This window comes from Esox lucius, chromosome 16 (genome assembly GCF_011004845.1).
Source record: "Esox lucius isolate fEsoLuc1 chromosome 16, fEsoLuc1.pri, whole genome shotgun sequence".
NCBI classification, from domain to species: domain Eukaryota; kingdom Metazoa; phylum Chordata; class Actinopteri; order Esociformes; family Esocidae; genus Esox; species Esox lucius.
The window spans coordinates 4,046,371-4,069,468 of record NC_047584.1 but is presented as its reverse complement, the minus strand read 5'-3'; the positions used below and the strand labels follow the sequence as shown (position 1 = coordinate 4,069,468).

Here is a 23,098-nt window from a genome sequence, read left to right as displayed (position 1 = left end):
AGGGGTGTGGTCCTGGTCAAGACAATCTCCTGAACTCCAAACTGAATGTCAGAATGGGAAAGAAAGGTGATTTAAGCAATTTTGAGCGTGGCATGGTTGTTGGTGCCAGACGGGCCGGTCTGAGTATTTCACAATCTGCTCAGTTACTGGGATTTTCACGCACAACCATTTCTAGGGTTTACAAAGAATGGTGTGAAAAGGGAAAAACATCCAGTATGCGGCAGTCCTGTGGGCGAAAATGCCTTGTTGATGCTAGAGGTCAGAGGAGAATGGGCCGACTGATTCAAGCTGATAGAAGAGCAACTTTGACTGAAATAACCACTCGTTACAACCGAGGTATGCAGCAAAGCATTTGTGAAGCCACAACATGCAACAATCTTTAGGCGGATGAGCTACAACAGCAGAAGACCCCACCGGGTCCCACTCATCTCCACTATAAATAGGAAAAAGAGGCTACAATTTGCACGAGCTCACCAAAATTGGACAGTTGAAGACTGGAAGAATGTTGCATGGTCTGATGAGTCTCGATTTCTTTTGAGACATTCAGATGGTAGAGTCAGAATTTGGCGTAAACAGAAAGTAGAACATGGATCCATCATGCCTTGTTACCACTGTGCAGGCTGGTGGTGGTAGTGTAATGGTGTGAGGGATGTTTTCTTGGCACACTTTAGGCCCCTTAGTGCCAATTGGGCATCGTTTAAATGCAACAGCCTACCTGAGTATTGTTTCTGACCATGTCCATCCCTTTATGACCACCATGTACCAATCCTCTGATGGCTACTTCCAGCAGGATAATGCACCATGTCACAAAGCTCGAATCATTTCAAATTGGTTTCTTGAACATGACAATGAGTTCACTGTACTGAAATGGCCCCCACAGTCACCCGATCTCAACCCAATAGAGCATCTTTGGGCTTCGTGCCCTGGGTGTGCATCCCACAAATCTCCATCAACTGCAAGATGCTATCCTATCAATATGGGCCAACATTTCTAAAGAATGCTTTCAGCACCTTGTTGAATCAATGCCACGTAGCATTAAGGCAGTTCTGAAGGCGATAGGGGGTCAAATAAATATATTAGTATGGTGTTCCTAATAATCCTTTAGGTGAGTGTATATCCTGTCAACAATCTATCAAAGAACAAAGTAAAATGCTTGCTAAGGTTAGGGTTAGGTTTTACATAATGTTAGAGCAAGGGTTAGGGATAGGATTAAGGATACACTGTGAAAAATAAATGTTATTTTACAGTAATTTACCTTAAATTGTGCATGTAATTGTCTGTATTTCAGAATGACAGTAAAATTCTGTTTTAAATTACACATTAAAAACTTCATCTAACATTTGTCCTGTAAAATAACTGGAAAAGTCTGTTATCAGAAAACACAGGAATTATCTATTTTTCCACCGATTTTCATTCGCAGTTTTAAAAAAACAGGGTTCTGACATGATTCATCTTTGTCTCTTTCTTTTACATCACAAGAACCTAGCATTTTAACAGGGGTGTGTAGACTTTTTATATCCACTGTATACATCTGTTGTGGATTACCCAGTGTGTGAGATTGTTTATTGGGATGTCAGGGGACTCAAGTGTTTCATGCATGCTGTTGGTCAGATTCTTCAGTTTCCTCCTCACTCTCTCCTTTTCTTTTTGGAATGAGGATGCTGTTCAAATGATGTTCTTCATCAAGACTGACCTCCTCTTTAGGCTCAATGTTGCCGCTCTTGTTACTGGCCTGACCTCGTCCCTGTGGGAACATTTGAGTCAAAATTGGTAACCGAACTTTAGGCATATTTTTATTTCCATAAATATATTTCTGTGTTATTAAGAATATATCAAAAAAGAATGCCAGATAGAGTAGAAACAGATATTCAAAAACAACAACAAAACAAAAGTAAAATATGCCAAAAAAAGAAAACACAAATGTATCGAAATCCCCCACTTACAGTTGCCTCTAGAAAGTATACAGTCCACAAACTCAACCCTGGACCTCAAAGCCAGTTCCACTTCATTCAATGCAACCCCCTAAACAGGTACTTATTAAGGATTTGGACACAAGGCGAGTGCAATTAATGATGAGGTAGAAAAGAAAATCAGCAGGCCAGACCTCGTAGCATAAGAATTGAGTCCCCCTGATCTACACATGCCTTCTACTCAAGGCCATAGAATTTTTTTTATACCCATCCCTGAACCATAAGTCGTAGTTGAATGCCTCTTGAATATATCCAATTGAGCTGAAAGAAAGCCCCCATATAAAGCTATTCCCTTTAAATGAGAGCCTACACACATTTCATAATATTAATTACAGTAATTGCTGGAGCTTTTCGAGCTGTTGTTTTGTTCCTCCAGAAAAAATTATTCTACAATTGCAAGAGGTGGTATTGATAAACTGACATTGCAGAAACCTCAGCTTTATTTAAATCTCCAGTTAAGCCGCATTTCTAGCAGTGTTGATGAAACATCAACTGTATGTTGCCACTACTTGATGAAATTAGCCTACACAATCCCTCAAAAGCATGTTGATACATCTGTTAGGTGACTCAGGTGTTTCCTGCTTGCTTGCCTCCTCTTTCTTTTGGTCAGATTCTTCTGTTCCCTCCTCACTCTCACATTCAGAATGATGTTGTGATGGTTGCTCCACATGGTGCTCCCTCTCCAGTGATCCATCTCGCCAGTGTACTAAGATTATAGCAAACGCACCCCTCACACACACCTGTGTCTTGTTAGTCATTATGTTTTCTATTTGAGTTTCTGGTTTTCACCAGAACCTCACAGGTTATTGTGTCTGGTTTGTATTGAGAACATGTGGTGGATTTTCCACATTAAAATTCAAGCTAAACTGTTGCTTCGTGTTGTTAGTTTTAGTTTTTTGCCTCTCCTTTTACACACTCGCAACCCTCGCACCTCACAGAATAACCCGTCCCCATAGATGCACTATTTTTAGTTTTTTCGATGAGTTTTCCCTTCACTACCCAGGGTGAGATGAGCAGGCCCTTTCTGTTGCTCGGTGGTGTTGTCTGGTGGCTTCCCCTCTCATAAATCCACAGTTCTTATTCACTCCGGTGCTGCGAGGAGCTTCATTGACGTTCTCTGGCTCTTGGGCTGCCGTTGTGCCGTTTGAGGTTCTCGATGCCCATCCAGGATTTAGATGGCCGTTCGGTGGGGTCCAGTTCCATTACCCAAATGACTCGTCCGCTCACTCTCACCATTAATGGCTGGCATCAACAGAGACTGGAATTAATGGTGATGACATCGTCCATACACCCCATCATCCTGGGTTGTCCATGGGTCCAGAAACATAACCCCAACATTTCCTGGAGCAAGTGGAAGATCCTGGGATAGTCCCTGGAGTTTCGGAAGACTGGCTTGACCATCACGTGTGGTGCTATGTCGGTGGAGAGGCAGGAGGGCGCCCTCTCAGCCAACACACCACCGGAGTACACAAATTTAAGCAGGGAGTTTTCCAGCGAGAAAGCCAGGTGTCTCCCTCCTCACCATTCCTGGGACTGCGTCATTGACCTCACACCAGAAGCCCCCCCCCCCCCCAAGAGCCAGATCTACCCCCTCTCGGTGTCCGAGAACAACGTCATGGAGACATACATTAAGGAAACGCTGGAACAGGGACACATCCGCCATTACACCTCCCCTACTTCAGCGAGCTTCTTCTTCATCAAGAAGCAGGACGGGGGTTTTGGCCCTGTATTGACTACCCGGGGCTGAACAACATTACAATTAAGTACAGGCACCCGATGCACCTTGTCTACATGGCCATCGAGCAGCTGATTCACTACACTTGTCCTACGGAGCGCCTACAACTTGGTGCAGATCCGGGAAGGAGATGAGTGGAAGATCGCATTCAGCACGGCATCTGACCAATATGAGTATTTGGTCATGCCATATGGGCTGGCCAATGCCTGTGCTGTGTTCCAGTCCTTCCTCAACAAGGTGTTCCAGGATTTGTTGGGGATGTATGTGGTAGTTTACATCGATGACATCCTGGTGTACTCCGGACATACCTGGAGCATGTGGCCCACGTCCATGCTGTCCTACAACGTCTGCTTGACCATCAGCTCTATGTCAAAGACATTCCACCAGCCCACTGTCTCCATCCTGGGGTACCGCATTGCTCTAGAGGGCGTCCAGATGGAGGAGCTGAAGGTGGAGGCGGTGAAGTCAGTCCCAAAGACCATCAAGGAACTGCAAGCCATCATCGAATTTGCCAACTTCTACTGCCGGTTCATCAGGGGATCGCCACACCACTCACGTCATTCCTGAATGGCCAACCTCAGCGCCTCCACTGGACCCCAGAAGCAGAGAAGGCCTTCCTTGACCTGAAGGGCAGATTCACCACCGCTCCCCTGCTGCGTCATTTGGACCCACTGTGACTGTGGCAGGTGTGTAATGACTTCTATTTAACATGAGTTTGAATTTGATTGGTTAATTCTGAACACCAGTTATAAGAGGGTAAGCTTTTAATTTTTTATTTTTCCCCCTCAAAGATTGCAATTTGTTTTTCAATTGAATTGTTCATGTTATAGGTCACATTACAGGTGGAAAAAGTGCTGACATGATTTATCTTTGTCTCATTCTTTTACATCACAAGAACCTGGCATTTTAACAAGGGTGTGTAGACTTTTTCCTGTACCACGAGAACTTAGAACACGTCAGGCCTGCGTGGCACATCAGCTCCCGCCAGGCCAGATGGACCCTGTTCCTCGAGTACTTCCAGTTCACCCTGTAATACCTACCAGGTACGAAGAATGTCAGGGCAGACGCCCTCTTCCGTCTGCATGACTGGGGGGCAGAGCTACCAAAGGACACGCCCATCCTGCCCACTTTGTGTATCGGGGTTCCTTTCTCCTGGGACTTTGACCCAGACATTCAAGGGGCTGGGACAAGACCTCGTGCCTACGTGCCCCAGAGTGCGGGGCCGGTTGGTGACCTGGTCACACACTACACCAGCGACCGGGCACCCAGGGATCACCTGGACCCTGGAGGCGCTCCGGGAGAAATACTGGTGGCCTGGCATGGGAAGGACTGTGCGGCACTACTTCCTTTCCTGCACAGTGTGCACACTGTCAAAGGCATCACAAACCGCACCAGCGGGCAAGCTCCACCCCCTACCTGTACCTCAGCAATTCTGGTCCCACCTCTCTGTGTACTTCATCATGGACTTGCCACGGTCAGAGGGGAACACCATCATTGCCGTGGTAGTGGATTGATTCTCGAAGATGGTCCGATTAATTCCACTGCTTGGCCTACCCTCTGCCCTCCAGTTCGCTGAGATGCTGTCTCAGCTGGTCTTCCAGCTCTATGGACTTCCGGAGGACATTGTCTCTGATCGCGGGCACCCAGTTCACGTATCAAGTATGGAAAGGCTTCCTGTCCAGACTGGTGGTTGCGGTCAGCCTCACAACCAAGTACCACACATAGGCTAACGGGCAGGCAGAGCACACCAACCAATAACTAGGGAGGTTCCTCTGGTCATACTGCCTAGACTGTCCAGGTGAATGGGCCTGTTTTCTCCCCTGCGCAGAATATGCTCAGAATTCCCTGCACCATTCCTCCACAGGTCTAACCCCCTACCATGTGATCCTTGGGTTACAGCCTCCGCTGTGCCCCTGGGTGGAGGGTTCCAGCAAAGTCTAGATTGTGGAGTTCCATTCAGGTTAAGAAAGTCTGACCAGGTCTGGTCCATGACCCATGTCTGCCTACAGGAGGCAGTGCAGTGTCAGAAGTTGCAGGCGGATGGGTGGCAGAGCAACACTCCAGAGTACCGCCAAGGGGACAAGGTGTGGTTGTCCACAAGGACCTCCCGCTCCGTCTGCCCTGTCGCAAGCTGGGGCCCTGTTAAGTGGGACCTGGTACAAGGTCCAACTCACACCACCATACAATAACATCTCTCCCTCTTTCCATGTCTCTCTCCTCAAGCTGGTGGTCCTGCAGTGGTGCCTCTGACGCCGGTGGAGGTAGCTGGCTAACAGCGTTGAAGCAATCCTGAACTCCCAGCTACGGCAGGGCTAGGTCCAGTACCTGGTGGACTTGGCAGGGTATGGTCCCGAGGAATGGGGCTCGGTCTGGGCGGTGGACATCTGTGACCCCTCCCTGACGGCCGAGTTCCATGACCGCCACACAGATCGGCCAGCTCCCCACCCTCGGGTAGTGCGTAAATGGAGAGGCAAAAAACTAAAACTACCAAACACAGAAAAGCGACAGTGTAGCTTGTCTTTTAATGTGGAAAACGCACCCCTCACACACTCACACACACCTGTGTCTTGTTAGTCATTATGGTGTCTATTTGAGTTCCTGGTTTTCACCTGCACATCATGGGTTATTAGGGGGCCAACCAACGAAGTTGCTGGAACCCTCTTATGTTTGTACGTTTTATTAGGGTACCAAGTACCGTAGGTATGGTACCCTATTGTTTTTGTTGGTTTTATTATTATTATTATTATTTTTTCTGGGCCCATTTTCAGAGGCCATATGTGGCTCAATTTGCATGAAACTTTGCATACTTGTTGCCATGAGAGGCCCGAAGGGCCTCTGCCATTACCATACCTATACACCCCATGGTGGCGCTGTAGCACCTAGTCAAATGTTGAAGGTTTGAGCATGCATATCTCATGAACCGAATGTCGTAGAGTCATGCAGCCAAGTTCCATACATGCCTCTTCTCATGTTGACCAAATAAGTCTTGGGGTCTTTCAAATTCGCCCCTTGGATTTTTCTTCATTTTGAATTTGGTGAAAAACGTTAACGACATCTCCTCCGTGACCACTGAACAGATTTGGTTGACAATCAGTGTAAAGGACCACTTGACCATTGTCTTTAAAAGTTATATAACAAAAGTTGATATCTCAAACAATATGGCCTCCATTTTTTATTTGGGGATAAACTTGTTAACGACATCTCCTCCAAGACCGCTGAACGGATTTGCATGCTGTTTGGTGTGAAGAACCTTTGAAGCATTATCTTTAAAAGTTATATAAGGAAAGTTGATATCTCAAATAGCATGGCTGAAATCAGCGAATGAATTTGAGCTGAGTGGGTCTATGAATTTAGAAGTCCATTAATCCCAAATGAAACATCAAACAGCTATGAAACTAAACATACTCGTAAATGTGTCTGTCAGTAATGGACAGAAAAAGTCCCATACAGAAATACCTCTTGGGGGCCCTATAAACATAATCAATGTTTCTCACGATTTTGCTGTTATCAAAAACACACTTAAATGACATCTCCTCCGAAACCTCTGAACAGATTTGGTTGACAATCAGTGTAAAGGACCACTGGACCATTGTCTTTAAAAGTTATATAAGAAAAGTTGATATCTCAAACAATATGGCCTCCATTTTACTTTTGTGAAGAACTCGTTAACGACGTCTCCTCGGAAAAAGCTGAACGGATTTGCATGCCGTTTGGTGTGAAGGACCTTCGAACCATTATCTTTGAAAGTATTATAAGGAAATTTGATATCTCAAATAGTATGGCCGAAATAAGCGAATGAAATTTAGTTGGGTGGGTCTATGAATTTAGAAGTCCATTAATCCCAAATGGAACATCAAACAGCTACGAAACGAAACATACTTGTAAATATGTCGGTCAAGAATGGAAAGAAAAAGGCCCATGCAGAAATACCTCTTGGGGGCGCTATAAAATCCACAGATGTTTCTCATGATTTTGCTTTTAATAAAAACACACTTAAATGACATCTCTGAAACCGCTGAACAGAGTTGGTTGACAATCGGTGTAAAGGACCACTGGACCATTGTCTTTAAAAGTTATTTAAGAAAAGTTGATATCTCAAACAATATGGCCTCCATTTTAACTTTTGTGAAAAACATTAACAACATCTCCGACGAGACTGCTGAACGGATTTGCATGCCGTTTGGTGGGAAGGACCTTTGAACCATTATCTATTCAAGTTATATAAGGAAAGTCGATATCTCAAACAATATGGCTGAAATTGATGCGGGTGGGTCTATGATTATATAAGGCCATAAATCCATATGGGAATATCCGACTGCTACCAAACGAATCATGTCCATTAACATCTCTGCCACAAATGGACAGCGGATTATCCAAGAAAGATGCTTCTTGCTTTACAGATAAACACGAACAAACCCTGAATGGTATGAACAGCTAGCTCTCATGGTGGTGCTACAAACCTCACTGATTTTAAGAAATTCACAAAATATCTGCCAAATATGTCAGAGACAACTTTCTGGAGATGTTAATAAATGAGGTAACTGAGCGAAACATTCTTCAGCTTCACAAGCTAAACCCTTTCCTTTTCAAAGTCAATGGTATTAGGAATTCAACCAGGGTGACATATCATTTTGGCCACTGCGTGTGCATGTGACGTTACAGGAAAAGGATTTTAGCTGTCACTCAGCTGTGTGGCTAACGCAGGGTGGTTAACGCAGAGTGACTAATATAAGATGGCTAATATATGCACTCCTCCCTCCACACTATCACACACACATTATATTCTCTCTTCACACACAATCCATACTCTCCTCCCCCCACTCCTCACCAAGACACACTCTTTGCTCCACACACATATTCCTACCCTCTACTCCCTCCCTCCAAATACACTTTCTCTCGTCTCTCTTTACACACATATTTCCACATTAAATGACACACCAATTCTCCTGTCACTTAACATACAGACATCCCTATTTTCATCCATGAAACCTGACTCCTCCCCCACAAGCACCATCTCCCATATCTCTACACATAACACATACACACATTCTCCACTCTATACACACATGGTTTTTGCCAGACCGTGTAAGCGAAGCTGGCCAAGAAGTGCGAATGTCTCTTACTGAATAAGTAAGGGAGTGATAGGCTATCCCTTGTTAAATAGCGTAGTGGTTAGAGACACAGACTGCCATGCAGCCAACCGCTATTCCAGCCTTGCTGCAGACAAAACTAATTACATATTAGGACTTGTTCAGAATAGACAAAGACTTAGCAGGCTCCAACCTTCAGTAGCTGTGTTATAGTATGCCCAAAACACAGCTGTTTATGGTTATATTGTAAATGTTTCTGGTGGATTTTCAAAATATGCGTCTGTGTATGCAGTGTTGGTTATTATAGATCACAACCCATTCAGACTATTTGGTCTGCCTGCAGGCCCTATGGTGTAGTGGGAACATCCCGGTCCTTTAATATTGTGACCCCAGTTCAATTCCCAAACTGTGTATCTCATGAATGTTTATCCACTAGGTACTTTTCAGCCTTCACACAACAATACATGAAGTGGGGAGAACAATTATTTGATACACAGCCGGTTTTCCTACTTACAAAGCAGGTAGAGGTAGAGGTCTGTAATTTTTATCATAGGTACACTTCAACTGTGAGAGACGGAATTTAAAACAAAAATCCAGAAAATCACATTGTATGATTTTTATGCATTTTATTGCATGACATATGTTTTTCTCCTGGAACCACTTCACCCTGAACTATTCCCCTCTGTTTAATTCCGGTTGTGTGAATAAACACTTCAACTGCCTCCCCGAGTCTGTGTGCCTGTCTCAGCATCTGAGTCACAAACCAGAGCCTAACACCTGCAAAATCGGCAGTGTATCAAACACTTGTTCTCCCCACTGTATCGGTAATACCATGATTTTCATATATTTGAGAGAATAATTGTATTATGTGACCCTTTTATACTGTTATTGTTTTCCAAAGAAAGGAACCAGCCATGGAGTGATTGGAGTCATTGATTTCGTTATAAGTAGGCTGTATAGCTATTAGCTAGCCATCTATAGTAATCTTTGTACAACAGTACACTTTAGTTCCATTAACAAAAGTTTTGTTGCCCACTTTATCTCAGCAAAATTGTAATGGCTGGGGTAAAAGCTGCATTCTGCTACTTAAATAGCATAATGATTAAAGACAGTCTGCCACATAGAAAACCAGGGATTGAAACCTGCCAGCGACAACGATATTCATCCCTTCTAATCGGCTGAACTAGGATTGCCTTGTTCCTTTTCTGGTTTCAAGGTCTTTTTGTTTTGATTTCCTCTTCTTTGATTCGACATTCTGACTACTAGTGGCATTGGGCATTTTTAAATAGCAAAACATTTCTCTAGTGAGAGCATGTAGTAAGATGTTTCCTGTGCCCCGCTTGGCCTCCTGAAAAGCTTTAATTGTGCCTGTTTTGTCTTGAGACCGTGTGGTGAGTTTTCCACATTAAAAGACAAGCTAAACTGTTGATTTTCTGTGTTGTTAGTTTTAGTTTTTTGCCACTTCTTTTACACACTCACACCTCACCGAGGCTGCTGTTTAAATGATGTTCTGCATCAACACTGTCCTTCTCTTTATTCCCAGTGTTGCTGCTCTTGTTACTGGCCTGACCTTGTCTCTGTGGAAACATTTGTGGAGTCAAAATTGGCAACTGAACTGTAGGCATATTTTTATTTGCATAAATACAATACGTCTGTTATTAAGCATATATCAAGAAAAGATTTGAGCACTTTTGCAAAGAAGAGTGGGCAAATATTGCCATGTCAAGATGTGCCATGCTAATAGACTCCTACCCAAAAAGACAGTTCTGTAATAAAATCAAAAGGTGCTTCAACAAAGTATTAGTTTAAGGGTGTGCACACTTATTCAAGCAGGTTATTGTGAGTTATTTATTAAAACATTTTCCCCCTCAAAGATTTCAGTTTGTTTTTCAATTGAATGGTTCACGTTATAGGTTACATTAAAGATGGAAAAAGTTCTGACATGCTTTATCTTTTGTCTCATTCTTTTACATCACAAGAACCTGGCATTTTAACAGGGGTGTGTAGACTTTTTATATCCACTGTATGTGGCTCCCCTGCAGAAACCTGTGTTCAATACATGTCTCCACTATAACCTCCGTGTCTCCACTTTACCTGATTCCTAATATCAATAATCGCCTTGCCAAAAAGCAATACAATAAGTCAATAATATCAAACATTGTTGAATTCAATATATACATTCTATAAGGACTATGTGTTTGAGTAGGTCAAACATCTGCTAATGCACAGAGCTCACCTTTGTGTCAGTGACTTTTTGTGGGTAGTGTGATATATTCTCCATGAGCTTGAGTGTCTTGCGCCAGTCCTCCTGCCAGTCATAAATACTGTAGTGAGGCTGACACTGGTTCAGGCGAAGAAGGGCCAACTCATTCTCTTTTGTGATACGGAGCCGCTCCTGCTGTTGCCTCTCTCTGCAAAGGCTATGAATACATGTGAGTCAAATTGTTTTCTATTGTGTGTAAGCCATTTAATTAGAATTTGCAAAATATATTTACATACAGCCAGTGGCACTTGGTGTAATGGACGGGCCATGCATTTGAATTTGACCTTCATACTCCTGCGGCCAGCACTGCAGTCCCTGCCCCCCCTTAGTGTTCTCCCCCAAAGCACCTCCAATATTTCTCCTTTCAGCCAAGTATTAGAAAATTAGGTACAGAAAGATTTTCATAAACTGGACCCTTACAAATCATCTGAACCTATTTCCTCCGCACCTATCACATGCCTGTGAAACCTGTCATTACAAACACCTGAAATTCTGCAGGACTGGGCATTCCTCTTTTTACATGGGAGACAAACTAGACCCTTACATTTATAGGTTTATCTCAGTCCAGCCCTGCCAGTTTAACGTTTTGAATACCTAGTCAACAGTTAACCCACCATCTGGAATCCCTTGTTATTTATCTGTCATGCAGTAGGACTTGCAGATTAATTGGCCATGGGTCAGCATCTAAATGTTCTAAACATCCTATTTGTTTTAGACAAGCAAGTTTTGTGTGGTTGATTTTAACAATTAGGCTGATGAGCCTGACTCCAACAATTGGATCGTAATTAATGGACAACATAGGCTTCTCAGAGACCTGTCTGACCGGGTTTAAAGTGATATGGCTGATTGTGCACAAATATGCTGGCTCCACCTCGGGAATTATCTATGAATGTTCCTCAAGATTTGATTGTTGGGCAGACCCTTTTGTCTGTAAATATTAATAATCTTGGACATTATTCTGGTAATGTCTTCATCCACCTTTATAAGAACCCTACCTCCTTAAAAATAAAATGGTCTGACAGTGAATACAGTGCTGCCTAACCTATGACATTGCTTTAATAATATCCACATACCTTTGATCTCCACTTACTCCTTAGTTCTGAAAAACTTTGGTATATGGCTTGATTTCATATTCATACCAATATCACCAACCTTCAGTCTAAAGTTACTATACAGTGGGGAGAACAAGTATTTGATACACTGCCGATTTTGCAGGTTTTCCTACTTACAAAGCATGTAGAGGTCTGTAATATTTATCATAGGTACACTTCAACTGTGAGAGACGGAATCAAAAAATCCAGAAAATTACATTGTATGATTTTTAAATGCTCTCACAGACCTGTTAGTTAGTTAGCTCTCCTGTTCTCCACTCATTACCTGTATTAACTGCACCTGTTTGAACTCGTTACCTGTATAAAAGACACCTGTCCACACACTCAATCAAACAGACTCCAACGTCTCCGAAATGGCCAAAACCAGAGAGCTGTGTAAGGACTTCAGGGATAAAATTGTAGACCTGCACAAGGCTGGGATGGGCTACAGGACAATAGGCAAGCAGCCTGGTGAGAAGGCAACTACTGTTGGCGCAATTATTAGAAAATTGAAGAAGTTCAAGACTCCCTCGGTCTGGTGCTCCATGCAAGATCTCACCTCGTGAGGCATCAATGATCATGAAGAAGGTTTGGGATCAGCCCAGAACTACATGGCAGGACCTGGTCAATGACCTGAAGAGAGCTGGGACCACAGTCTCAAAGAAAACCATTAGTAACACATTACGCCGTCATGGATTAAAATCCTACAGCGGACGCAAGATCCACCTGCTCAAGCCAGCGCATGTCCAGGCCTGTCTGAAGTTTGCCAATGACCATCTGGATGATCCAGAGGAGGAATGGGAGAAGGTAATGTGGTCTGATGAGACAAAAATAGAGCTTTTTGGTCTAAACTCCACTCGCCGTGATTGGAGGAAGAAGAAGGATGAGTACAACCCCAAGAACACCATCCCAACCATGAAGCATGGAGGTGGAAACATCATTCTTTGGGGTTGCTTTTCTGCAAAGGGGACAGGACGACTGCACCATATTGAGGGGAGGATGGATGGAGCCATGTATCGTGAGATCTTGGCCAACAACCTCCTTCCCTCAGTAAGAGCATTGAAGATGGGTCATGGCTGGGTCTTCCAGCATGACAATGACCTGAAACACATAGCCAAGGCAACTAAGGAGTGGCTCCGTAAGAAGCATCTCAAGATCCTGGAGTGGCCTAGCCAGCCTCCAGACCCGAACCCAATAGAAAATCTTTGGAGGGAGCTGAAAGTCCGTATTGCCCAGCGACAGCCCCGAAACCTTAAGGATCTGGAGAAGGTCTGTGTCTGCTTTTCTGATGTATCAAAAACTTATGTCATGCAATAAAATGCTAATTAATTATACACTATGATAGAAATTACAGACTTCTACTCTCAGACTTTTACTCTACAACAACGTACCTCACCCCTTTTAATATCTATATTTATATACTTTTACATTATTTATATGGTTCTGTGTTTTCCTGTCTTCTTTCAGCTTAAGGCCTTTGGCCAGGCATCATTGAAAATGAGAATAAGTTCTCAACTAACTTGCCTTGATGAATAACAGTGGAAATATTTTCTCAAAAGGAATCACCCCTTTGGACTTTTCATTTGAGGACCTGGAAAAGTAAGGCCTGAATGTATGCATAGCACAGTCACTGCCAAGCATGTCAGCAGTGAGATTTAAAGCCACACAGCTGAATAGATAGGAGGCAAACGCTACCTTTTGTTTTCATAGTCATTCTTGTTGTTAATGCGACCAGTAGTCCTCCTGATGTGAGATATTTTCTCAAGCAGCATGTTGTTTTCCCTCTGGATTTTGGACATGCTTTGGTCCTCACGCTTGATGCAGAGAACATTAATAAGTTGAGTAAACTACAACAACAAAACACTGGGTATATACGGTTGAGCGTATATACACTATAGTACATACAGAGGGGATTGAAATAAAGACAGGGAACCTGTGTATTATCTGCATATTTAATTTTGGTTAATGGGGAGATGCTCTATCCATTAAGAAACTCTTCCACCCAAAGTTCAGTAATTTATTATTATCACACTTCTATCCAAAAAACATTAAAATGTTAGGATCTTAACTATACCAGGTTAACTATAAACTACTATCAATCTAATGAAGTTCAGGAATATTACCATTTTCTTTATTTGAAATCCATAGATCCATAGATGTTCCATAGATAATTTGATTGAGACAAGAAAAATCCTTAAATTATTACATGAAATGGAAATTAAAATAATATCATGCAGCATGATTTTTCCATTCAAACGTGTCAGGTACGCTACTTTGCAGTGGTAAACGAGAAATAAAGTAAATTATTTCAGATCTAAGGAATTATTTTCAAATAAAATACAAGCCATGGGTAACTTTTCCACTCTCAAATGTTCTTATGGTAATTCCCACCAGAGGGCAAAATTGTCATAAATCATTTTTGTTTGCAAAATACATAACATAGGATTATGGTTAAGAGGTGGCTACTCAACTGTGCATTCATTTAGTGTGTGTTGATGGTTAACCGAGACATAGTGGCCAATCTTTGTTGGAACAGGCCCAAAATGTTCAAGCCAAGCTATAGGCAGAAACATGTTGATGAGTTTGCTAGCTCAACAGTGCATAAAAAAGTGAATAAAAACAAAAAATCTTTATTTTGATTAAAAAATATGGTGAAATGACGATTTGTAGAGATTTTTCATTACCTTCTTTTTCGTCTGGGCTAGATGACCATAGGTTTTAGGAGCAGTTGTGTCAATGGTGGGTTTTGCTGACTTGACCTTTAAAGAAAATAATAAAGTAATAAGTTGTTGTTCTCTGGAAGAACATAAAGGAGACAGTTTAAAAAAAAAACTCAAACTTACTGTAGTGAAACAGTGACCACATTAATATCTAATCTAAATTTCTGTGTTCTCCAGTCTCATAAAACAAAATGTAGGGGCATCACCATTGTCCTTGCAAGTACCTAAAATTATGTTGCCAATTATTTTGACACTAGGTACAGATGTATGCTTGGTTGAATCACTGGAGTCATTAATGAAGTTTAATATATTCCTCTTGTTGAAATCATAAAGCTTGTTATGAATGTTGTTTATTTAATAAATTTTATATGTCAAGAGTAACAAAAATTGAAGGTCACTGTACTTAGAAATATAAACTAATATTGTGAATAAGATATGGAATTTTCCCACATTGTAAATAGCCTTTCATGCTAAAATCAGAGTCACTTTTACTTACCTTGCTTAGATGCATTTCAAAAGAGGCCTTGTCCCACTTCTGCTGAAGGTATTTGTTTACAGTGGGAAGCAGAGTCTGGTATGCCAGGTGTTGCATGGCTGCAGAACCTTTACTTTTGGACCCAAATCTCAATTGCCCTGAAATGCTACCCCTTTCTCATGGCCTTTTCTATTTTTCTCTTTAAACTGCACATGGAGCTCGATCAGTAGAGGTATTTTGTTTGTTTCCTACAACTTCTGATAAGTAGTTGAACCACAGGTTTTGTCAAGTACTTGAGACTATCTAGTAGAACCACTCAAATTGTCAACTACTAGAGCCTATATCCAGCACAGCACCCAAAGCCTTCTCTGCCTACTCAACGCTTGCTCAGAGCGACTGCAGTTTGTTTTCAACCTGTCATACCTAGGTTGCCATGACAGCTTAAGCATGAAGTGAAGACGAATGAATGTCTTCAAAATGTCTCCTTAACAACGTATACACAGTATGTGAGATAGATTTGGAGATGACGATAACAGTGTGGCAAGGACCTGTCAGAAGAATAAGAGAATATGAATACAATTTGAGTGTCTGTATTAAATTTTCAGGTTTTGTTTGTCATATGAATGAGATACATAAGGTGTGGACCATTCAACAAAATGTTTAATTGCCAGTTCCTTCACAATAATGCAATAACATTTTAAAAAATAGGGTCAACTAGATTTTAACTTAAGGAACTAATGTTGCTGGGGTGAGCTTAAACTTTTCAAAAATTTAAATAAAGCAAAACTTATTGCATTTACATGGTTTGGTCCTTCTAGACTTAATGTTTTAAGACAGTGGTTTTCAAAAGTGGCCCTGGAACCCATTTTTAATTGCAATCCCATAACCAGGGGTTATATAGACCTAGGACACCAGGAGGGTGCACTTAATGATGGAGTAGATGAGAAGGCTAAGTCCATAATTAGGAGGTTGCAGTGGAAAAATGGAGTGGAACTGGCTTTTAGGGCCATGTTTGAATATCACAGGTTTAAGAGTTACTGTTTCTGGATTAATTCTTGCTAGTTATACAAATGTATGGGCATTTAAATCATTGTTTTTTTTAACTTGGGAATGCCTAAATACAGTGGATATAAAAAGTCTACACACCCCTGTTAAAATGCCAGGTTTTTGTGATGTAAAAGAATGAGACAAAGATAAATCATGTCAGAACTTCCACTTTTAATGTGACCTATAATGTGAACAATTCAATCGAAAAATTAAAGGAAATCTCAGAGGGGGAAACATTTAAAATTAAAATCCTTACAATAACCTGGTTGCATAAGTGTGCACACCCAATTAATAACTGGGGATGTGGCTGTGTTCAGAAATAACAAATCACATTCAAACTCATGTTAAATAGAAGTCATTACACACCTGCCATCATTTAAAGTGACTCTGATTAATCACAAATAAAGTTCAGCTGTTCCTGACATTTTCTTAGTTGCATCTCAGAGCAAAAGCCATGGTCCACAGAGAGCTTCCAAAGCATCATAGGAATCTCATTGTTGAAAGATATCAGTGAGGAGAAGGGTACAAAATAATTTACAAAGCATTAGACATACCTTGGAACACAGTGAAGACAGTCATCATCAAGTGGAGAAAATATGGCACAACAGAGACATTACCAAGAACTGAACGTCCCTCCACAATAGATGAAAAGACGAGAGGAAAACTGGTCAGGGAGGCTTCCAAGAGGCCTACAGCAACATTAAAGGAACTGCAGGAATTTCTGGCAAGTACTGGCTGTGTGCTACATGTGACTTCAATCTCCCGTATTCTTCATATGAATGGGCTATGGGGTAGGGTGGCAAGACGGAAGCCTTTTCTTACAAAGAAAAACATCCCAGCTGAAGTTTGCAAAAACAAACATCATGTCTCCCAAAAGAACATGGGAAAATGTATTATGGATGAACTTTTTGGCCATAACTTTTTGGCGCAAAAAGAACACTGCACATCACCCATAGAACATTATACCCACAGTGAAGCATGGTGGCGGCAGCATCATGCTTTTGGGCAGTTTTTCTTCAGCTGGAACCAGAGCCTTAGTCAGTGTGCAGGGAATTATGAACAGTTCAAAATACCAGGCAATTTTGGCACAAAACCTTCAGGTGTCCATTAGAAAGATGAAGATGAAGAGGAAGTTCACCTTTCAGCACAACAACGACCCAAAGCACACATCCAAATCCACAAAAGCATGGCTTCACCAGAAGAAGATTAACATTTTGGAATGGCCCAGCCAGAGCCCAGACCTGAATACAATTGAACATCTGTGGGGTGATCTGAAGACGGCTGTGCACAGGAGATGTCCTCGCAATCTAACAGATTTGGAGCGCTTTTGCGAAGAAGAGTGGGCAAATATTGCCACATCAAGATGTGCCATGCTAATAGACTCCTACCCAAAAACACTGAGTGCTGTAATAAAATCAATAGGTGCTTCAACAAAGAATTAGTTTAAGGGTGTGCACACTTATGCAACCAGGTTATTGTGAGTTTTTTATTTTGTATTTTTCCTCCTCAAAGTTTTCAGTTTGTTTTTCAATTGAATTTTTCACGTTATAAGTCACATTAAAGGTGGAAAAAGTTCTGACATGATTTATCATTGTCTCATTTTTTACATCACAAGAACCTGGCATTTTAACAGGGGTGTGTAGACTTTTTATATCCACTGTACGTGAAATAAAGTTGGTTGAATTTCTGTAGCTTACATGGTTGAGCCTAAACATGTGTAGTGGCTTTGATCTCTAGATTGAACTGTTCAAAATATACTATTAAAAGGTTAATTTACACTAATAAGTGTTATAAACAGATAAGCGTAGAGGAACTTAACAAATGCAGACGCTTCCATACAGGTCGTGGTGGCCCAACACCTTACCGAGATACTTCATGTCAGTTTTTCTTCTAATTTGTCACCCGTGTGTATGCGTAAAACATTCATTAACACTGAAGCTAGACTGGTGCATATGTTCACTATGAATATTTTTACATGGATTCTTATAAATCAGAACTGACTACATTGCTTTCATGTCATTTTTGACTTTGACTGAGGAGCAACAAATAATATGGTTAGTAACAGTTACCAGGAGACCACCATTGCATCAACACTCCCCAGAAAACAAAGCCTATTTAACAAAGCCTCCCAGGAAGGTATTGAAGTCATATGTCACACATCAAATCTTGTTTGACTTAACTCTACTACTTCTCTGCAGTAGGTTACTAACTATGTAAGGCACAATGCCAAAAAACATTGTATTATTTAGAAGTTTGTGGTCATTTTAAAATGAAATAATTGCAGTGAAGTGTTATGTTGATGGGGTTCATTTATATCAGAATGAAAATGTCTGGCATTCACTCAATATGCACACTGTGAACTAAGCACCTGCTAAATGTGAAATATAATATGGAGTGGAGAATACATGCAGGGCATCTGTGCAAACAAATGTTCAGTGGGCTGACACCTAAAAACTTATATAAAACGGCACCACCACCTGCTGGATTAAATTAGAATTGCTGTTTACACTGATAAGTAAAATAATATATCAGACCGGAGTTGAATATGAATAACACATATAAACACATAGTATAAAAGCATAGTAACACATATAAAATAATAAGGGTGCCTAAAGTTTAATAGAAAACATAAAAAAAATAAGTGAGGATTAAAAACATTCACCATATTTATTTACACCAAATTAAGTAACATATGCTGGTTTGAAATTTTTTGTCATGAATGTTTTCACCAACTGAGTTCATCTAAGATTCTGTGCTACTGTCATCTCCAGCTACCAAAAACATTTTACCGCCTGGTGTCTCCAGATTGCAGAGTCAGGGTCGTTCGTGTCCCTGTGTTCATGAAGGGAGGCAAAAAATTATAATTTCAACCCTTTTCCAATAGGAGTCAAAAATGTGTCTAACTAGTTCCAATCTGATTCATCTAGTTTTCTTTTGTTTGGTATGAAATGAACATGACCTCCATACAGAAACCCACCAGAGCCAATTAATTATCCCCTATTGCAGTACATGTCACTGAACTGCTCAAGGAGCCCTCATGAATGAATTATTAACAGTAAAATGCTTCCTGTCTAATTTGCAGCTGGGTTGTACACACAACCAAGTTGAGTGTGCAACCAAGACATGTGTTTCTGCACACAACCAAGTTGGTTCTGTTTCTGTCTTCCCAACCCAGAACAGGCAAACTGTAAGGGTTTCTAACCCTAACATGGGTGACAGTTATAATTTTGTGGATCTCTTCCCACTCTCCCTCCCTCTCATCATTTCCCCACTCCCTTTTCTTTAAAGACATTAAAGAAAAAAGGAGTTCTGTGTAGTCTTTAAGAAAGATGTTTCGATGATCAGCTCACATTACACAACAGTTGTTTATTTTCAGCAGTTATAACAGCAGTTAATATATGATAAATACTAGCAATCCTTTTATACTTCCAGCTATCCAACTCCTTAATTACGACAAGCATGTCAAATATCATTGTCATTTTGGTTTGGCAATTAACAGCAGATATTAAAACTTTATTGGGTAATTGTATAACAGGTAAGAGGAAGCGAATGGTTCATTGCTTTTGCATGTTTTCATTACCACAAACATAGGGAGCGACCTGGATGTTGGGCTGAACCTCAGAGGCCTCTGCAGTGGAAATTTTCTGTTACATCGCTGTGGGAGTACGTATCAACCAAGGGAGAGTCTCTGAAGGAGAAGATACTGGCATCATTAGCAGCAGACCATGTGTGTATGTCTATGTGTGTGTGTGTGTGTGTGTGTGCTTGTGTGTGATCCAGGCATCATTAACTAAGCCTGTATGAGCTCATGAAAGCCAGAAAAAGGAAGCCACTGGCAGAAAAATCAACACTTGCATATTGTGACCTGTTGGTGTCTAATTGTCTGTGATCTGCATTTCTGAACCTTGTGTGTGAACTCTCAGACCCTAATAAACAGCTGTTACAAGATTATTAGTAAGTAATGTAGTTTGATAATATGTGTAATACTGTACTATACCACTGAAAAGCTTACAATAAGGCACACATTTTCACACGGTACACCCCTGCAGGAATCAAACCCACAAACCTGCAATTGCAATATAAGCTGGTAGCATAATTAGCATACAGAAATTTGTGATGATGTTGTTTTTAGATATAATGCTGTAGATTGGTGACAATTAAATACACTGTGCAAAAAAAACTTCTGTGATATCTATCTGTCCAGTTAGGAAGCATAAGAGATTGTGAATCAATGTCACCTGTTTTGGTGCAAATGAAAGTGACAACAGGTGCACTGGAGAGGCAACAGCAAGACAACCCCCAAAAAAGGAAATGGTTTTGCAATTGGTGTCCACAAACAATTGCTCTCTCCTTATCCTTCTTGAATGATTATTCTCTAGTTTTGCGTTTTGCTAGTGTCCTTGTCACAAATGGTAGCATGAAGTGGTACCTGCAGCCCTTTCAGGTTTACCAGGCAGTCCAGCTCCTCTAGGATGGCACATCCATATGCGCCGTAGAAAGAAGGTTTACTGTGTCTTTCAGTACAGACTCAAGAGCATAGAGGAGATACCTGGAGACAACCATTACACGAGGAGAGCTAGACAGGGCTGTAAGGCATCAACCCAGCAGCAGGACCGGTATCTGCACCTTTGTGCGAGGAGGAACAGGAGGAGCGCTGCCAGAGTCCTACAAAATGACCTCCAGCGGGCTAATGGTGAGCATGTTTCTGAACAAACTGTCAGAAACAGACTCCATGAGGGTGGCATGAGAGCCTGACGTCCTCAGGTGGGACCTGTACTCACAGCCCAGCCCCGGGCAGCTCAATTGACATTCACCAGAAAACACCAGAATTGGCAGGTGTTGCCCCGTTCTCTTCACAAATGAGAGCAGGTTCACACTGAGCACATGTGACAGACGTGAAAGAGTCTGGAGATGCCGTGGTGAACGTTATGCTGCCTGTAACATCATCCAGCATGACCGGTTTGACAGTGGGTTAGTGATGGTCTGGGGAGGCCTATCCTTGGAGAGTCACACAGACCTCCATGTGCTAGCCAACGGTACCCTGACTGCTGTTAGGTACAGTATTTTACAAAAGTGAGTACACCCCTCACATTTTTGTAAATATTTGAGTATATCTTAAAGTAGTGAGTGTACAGCTTGTAACAGTTTACATTTGCTGTCCCCTCAAAATAATTCAACACACAGCCATTAATGTCTGAACCGCTGGCAACAACAGTGAGTACACCTCAAAGTGAAAATTTCCCCATTTCCCCAATTGGGCCCATTTCCCCATTTTCCCTCCCCAGTGTCATATGACTCGTTAGTGTTACAAGGAGCAGGTGTGAATGGGGAGCAGGTGTGTTAAATTTGATGTCATCACTCTCACACTCCCTCAAACTGGTCACTGGAAGTTCAACATGGCACCTCATGGAAAAGAACTCTCTGAGGATCCGAAAAATAGTTGCTCTACATAAAGATGGCCTAGACTAAAAGAAGATTGCCAAGACCCTGAAACTGAGCTGCAGCACAGTGGCCAAGACCATACAGCGGTTAAACAAGACAGGTTCCCCTCAGAACAGGCCTCACCATGGTCGACCAAAGAAGTTGAATGCACGTGCTCAGCATCATATCCAGAGGTTGTCTTTGGGAAATAAACATATGAGTGCTGCCAGCATTGTTGCAGATGTTGAAGGGGTGGGGGTGTCAGCCTGTCAGTGCTCAGACCATATGCCGCACACAGTATCAAATTGGCCTGCATGGCTGTCGTCCCAGAAGGAAGCCTCTTCTAAAGATGATGCACAAGAAAGCCCACAAACAGTTTGCTGAAGACAAGCAGACTAAGGACATGGATAACTGGAACCATGTATCGTGGTCTGATAAGACCAAGATAAACTTATTTGGCTCAGATGGTGTTAAGCGTGTGTGGCGGCAACCAGGTGAGAAGTACAAAGACAAGTGTGTCTTGCCTACAGTCAAGCATGGTGGTGGGAGTGTCATGGTCTGGGGCTGCATGAGATCTGCCGGAACTGGGCAGCTACAATTCATTGAGGGAACCATGAATGCCAACATGTACTGTGACATACTGAAGCAGAGCATGATCCCCTCCCTTCGGAGACTGGGCCGCAGGGCAGTATTCCAACATGATAATGACCCCAAACACACCTCCAAGACGACCACAGGCTTGCTGAAGAAGCTCAGGGTAAAGGTGATGGACTGGCCAAGCATATCTCCAGACCTTAAGCCTATTGAGCATCTGTGGGGCATCCTCAAATGGAAGTTGGAGGAGCTCAAGGTCTCTAACATCCACTAGCTCCATGATGTCATCATGGAGGAGTGGAAGAGGACTTCAGTGGCAATCTGTGAAGCTCTGTTGAGCTCCATGCCCAAAGGGGTTAAGACAGTGCTGGAAGATGGTGACCACATAAAATATTGACACTTTTTGGGCACAATTTGAACATTTTCACTTAGGGGTGTACTCACTTTTGTTGCCAGTGGTTTAGACATTAATGTCTGTGTGTTGTTTTATTTTGAGGGGACAGCAAATGTACACTTATACAAGCTGTACACTCACTACTTTACATTGTAGCAAAGTGTCATTTCTTCAGTGTTGTCACATGAAAAGATATACTCAAGTATTTCCAATGTGAGGCGTGTACTCCCTTATGTGAAATACCCGACCAGGATGAAATCCTCAGACCCATCGTCAGACCTTATGCTGGTGCAGAGGG

General features: G+C 42.0%; 1 protein-coding gene across 2 annotated transcripts; it reads right to left on the bottom strand.

The window, feature by feature from the left end:
* Positions 1-1,301: 1,301 nt before the first annotated feature.
* si:dkey-83m22.7 lies at positions 1,302-15,730 on the bottom strand. 2 transcript variants are annotated; one of them, XM_010905699.2, is made up of 6 exons: positions 15,366-15,730; positions 14,834-14,908; positions 13,845-13,963; positions 11,032-11,215; positions 10,282-10,372; positions 1,302-1,744 (listed from the first exon to the last, which is right to left on the bottom strand). In XM_010905699.2, the coding sequence occupies exons 1-6, from the start codon at positions 15,459-15,461 to the stop codon at positions 1,725-1,727; spliced, it is 585 nt and encodes a 194-aa protein (XP_010904001.1). In that variant the 5' UTR covers positions 15,462-15,730; the 3' UTR covers positions 1,302-1,724. The 2 variants fall into 2 exon arrangements, with proteins under 2 accessions (XP_010904001.1, XP_010904000.1); XM_010905698.2 differs by lacking the exon at positions 10,282-10,372.
* Between the last annotated feature and the right edge of the window lie 7,368 nt (positions 15,731-23,098).

What these genes read in the sequence shown, in the direction of transcription:
- si:dkey-83m22.7 (XM_010905698.2), bottom strand. Translation starts at nt 15,461, where the DNA reads ATGCAACACCTGGCATACCAGACTCTGCTTCCCACTGTAAACAAATAC. An exon ending in TTGAAATGCATCTAAGCAAG is followed by an intron (nt 14,909 to 15,365) that starts GTAAGTAAAAGT and finishes TTTTCTTTAAAG; the next exon opens with GTCAAGTCAGCAAAACCCAC. An exon ending in AATGACTATGAAAACAAAAG is followed by an intron (nt 11,216 to 13,844) that starts GTAGCGTTTGCC and finishes ATGTATTCATAG; the next exon opens with CCTTTGCAGAGAGAGGCAAC.